We start from the raw sequence: 3,388 nt of genomic DNA, 5'->3' as shown, positions 1-3,388 counted from the left end.
TTTACTATCGCGTGCCGCTGCTATATTTTTTCAAGGAGAGCTATACGGTTACTCTATGCCTTTGTTTAGATAAACGTTTATCCCTTGACCGCGGCTACGTTGGCGACTGATTGTCGCCTCGGGCCCAAGCTCATTGTTACAAATCTCGAATAAACACAATCGGATTGAATGACAATTATTTAATTATGGCTATGGTAAAGTCCGGATTACAATATTACGGGATTCTCCCCAAGTTCCAAAGGAAGGCTCCGGTGTTCTTTCATCTCCGACATATATATATATCAGCATTGAACATAATCAACACAAATGTCACACGATTCTTCGTTCTTGCCTGCACCATCTGGGATCACTCACACATTTTGGAACCCGTCTTCCTCTTGCGCCGAAACAACACATGTAGTAAATAAAAGATGAATGAAACAAGACAAATTAAAAATAATAAAACAAAATAAAGTACGCACTGGGACAGTCTGCATAAGGAACCTTTGACGAGGACACCTCTGTATTCACCATTTAAAATCATAATCGCCACAACCTACACAAAAAATATAATAAATCAAACCAAACACCGGAGGCAATAATCAGATGCAAATATTAACCAAATGAATAAAATAACGTCAAGACACATCTCACGAAGTCTCTCCATGTACTGGGAGCATACAGCAGAGAAGATCGCTCTGACCACAAGAGCAGTGACACAGGAGAATATCCAGGGCTCCGGCAGAAGTCTCCTCAGGGAAGTGAGCCTTCGCACATTCATCTGTATCGTCTTCACGAGCCATCCACACATTTTTGGGAATCTCTCCTCCTCTTACGCTAAAACAATACATACAAGACCAGGCAGACAAACGGACGAAACACCATAGGAAAGAGGACGAAGTTAAAATAAATAAAATAATACATACTTGTACAGGTTGGACAAATGCAGGTACTTCCATGTCCATAACCAACATAACCTGCACCCACAGAGGAAAATATATAAACCCCAACAAACTAAAATATCGAGGAAACTAAAATAAATAAAAACCAACACTAAGAATAATTTATTCGATTTACAATGTCGAACATAACCGCCAAAATTACGCATTACCACGTACAAAACACGCATTAAAAATTGCTATGAATCAAAAGAAAATGAAAACTATTACATAAAGACGATAAAAGGGATGAAATACAATAAGGAACCACTAAGATACCGAACAAACTTAAAATGAATAAAATAAATACTGGGAATGGTTTGTTCGATCTGCGATATCGAACTGAACCGTCAAAACCGCGCACCATCACGCACAAACACACATTAAAACTTAATGCCGTATTCATAAACGAAAATGTAAACTATTACATAAAAACAATCAAATGGACGAAACACCATTAGAAATAGGATAAGGTTAAATAAATAAAATGATTTCAATATGCTATTTCAACCAACTAAAATACCGAGTAAACTTAAATAAAATAAATAAATAAACAAAAAAAACAACACTAAAATAATTTATTCGATTTACAATATCGAACTACCACGCACAACCGCGCATTAGAATTTACTACGAATTAATACCGTATTCACAAAGAAAATATAAACCATTGCACAAAACGATCAAAACGCGTAAGATGTGGACAGATAATAAATAACAGAAACACATAACACGACACTATGAATATAAGACAACCTCAAATTGTAAAACTATATACCTTATTGAACGAAACTGACACACAATATAACAATTCACGAAATTCCCCATAAACAAATAAATTGAGCCTCAACATAAATTACTCAAGATAACTGGAAGAAAAACGTTATTATAGGAGAACAACGATTACGCGTGGTACACGTACGACAATTCCACAGAGCAATAAGAGTCCCACTACCAGCTCCACTATTATTCGAATGTAAGATTCCGATACACGTGCCTTGAACATTCCCACTGGAATCAGCATAGATGGTTCCGAAAGCTTCCCAGACGCACTGTAGATTCTTCAACAAGGACACGTTGCCACGCGCCTTGAACATTCCCACAGGCATCAGCAGGAAAGGTTCCAGAAGCATCGCAGACGCAACTTCAGCAAAAGACGAAACCAGTATAATATCCTCATTTCATCACGTACTTTGAATGCTCCCATCAGCAACGGAGAAGGAGTATGAGAAGTCAAGACATCAGCGATCACCAAAATCCACGTTCTCTCACGTACGATGGCGGGAACACCAAAACTGCAACATTGCGATTCCCACAGGAGCAAACTGTCGTATGACTGTCACCCAGTAGGGGATTTAATTATAAATAAGCCTAGTGACATAGAAAAGCGCTTAGTTACCGGTTGATTATTCGAAGTGTTTATACCGTCACTCCGTCAAGTTGTCTCGTAAATAATTGTCTCGATCAAAAACAAGTTAGTAAAAGTTTTATAAGTATTAACAAGCGATTTACCATCTTGTCAATCAAAATGTTTATACCGTCTTTCTGTCAGTTTAAATAATAGTTTCGATCAAAATCAGTTGTCTCTAGAATAATTGCGTCAAACGAAATTTATAAGTGTTTACTCCGAAGATTGTTCAACGAATAAGTGTCAAAGTTCGATTAACCGCCGAATTGTACAATAGAACATAGCTGACTATTCGAGGTAAAAGATTTTGTATATTATATCTTGTATAAAATATTATCTGTATATCCTCTTCTCTTTTAACTTCGCAGTCGTACAATGTTTAGTATCCGAACAAGGATATCCTTCTGCAGTTATAGTTGACAAATAAAAATATCAAGTATATAATTTACATGGATTTTATTTGAACATGTTGAATACACAGTAACCGTTCGCTGTATCAACTAGTGATTACGGTGTTTTCAATCACACAAAACATCTATGGTTTTCGTGTTTCTCTTCCCACTGTTAGCACATAGCTCATCTTTGGGCAAGACCTACGAAGCCACGCTTGTTGTCCACAGGGAACACCATCGCCAATAGATATATTCGTTCTTGCTTACGACTCCATAAATTGCCTAGAATAAAACAATCATTTTCAAATTTCCATTTACTAAATTAAAATAATTATTCGCTGTGTTGACCTATGACTACGGTGCTTTCAAATTTTTGAAATCACTTACGGATCTTCGCGCTCCTCTCCCACTGTTAGCATATATAGCTCATCTTTGGGCAAGGCTTGCGAAACCGCACGGGTCTCACACAGTAAAGAACATTAATTTCATTTTGATCGTATTAAATACTAAAAGCAAGAAGGAATCATAGAGATAATAGTCACCTTAGTAAAAACAAGCTGAATATTAGTTTAACGATTAATCTCTGCTGAAATTAAAAGAGATGAGACCAGGCGTAATAAATTAAATAAAATAAATCATATCACGCGGAAAATACATCTGTTAAATGTACA

General features: G+C 36.6%; 1 protein-coding gene across 1 annotated transcript; it reads right to left on the bottom strand.

Moving 5' to 3' along the window:
* Positions 1-390: 390 nt before the first annotated feature.
* On the bottom strand, positions 391-2,216 carry LOC122577403. Its single transcript, XM_043748693.1, has 2 exons — positions 2,110-2,216; positions 391-956 (listed from the first exon to the last, which is right to left on the bottom strand). Exons 1-2 carry the CDS (start codon positions 2,122-2,124, stop codon positions 630-632), a joined length of 342 nt encoding a protein of 113 aa, XP_043604628.1. The 5' UTR covers positions 2,125-2,216; the 3' UTR covers positions 391-629.
* Positions 2,217-3,388: the final 1,172 nt, after the last annotated feature.

The sequence above is a fragment of the Bombus pyrosoma genome, unplaced genomic scaffold (genome assembly GCF_014825855.1).
Source record: "Bombus pyrosoma isolate SC7728 unplaced genomic scaffold, ASM1482585v1 HiC_scaffold_4518, whole genome shotgun sequence".
Taxonomy (NCBI): Eukaryota; Metazoa; Arthropoda; class Insecta; order Hymenoptera; family Apidae; genus Bombus; species Bombus pyrosoma.
The sequence above is the reverse complement of the archived record's forward strand: the minus strand, read 5'-3'. Positions and strand labels throughout refer to the sequence as shown.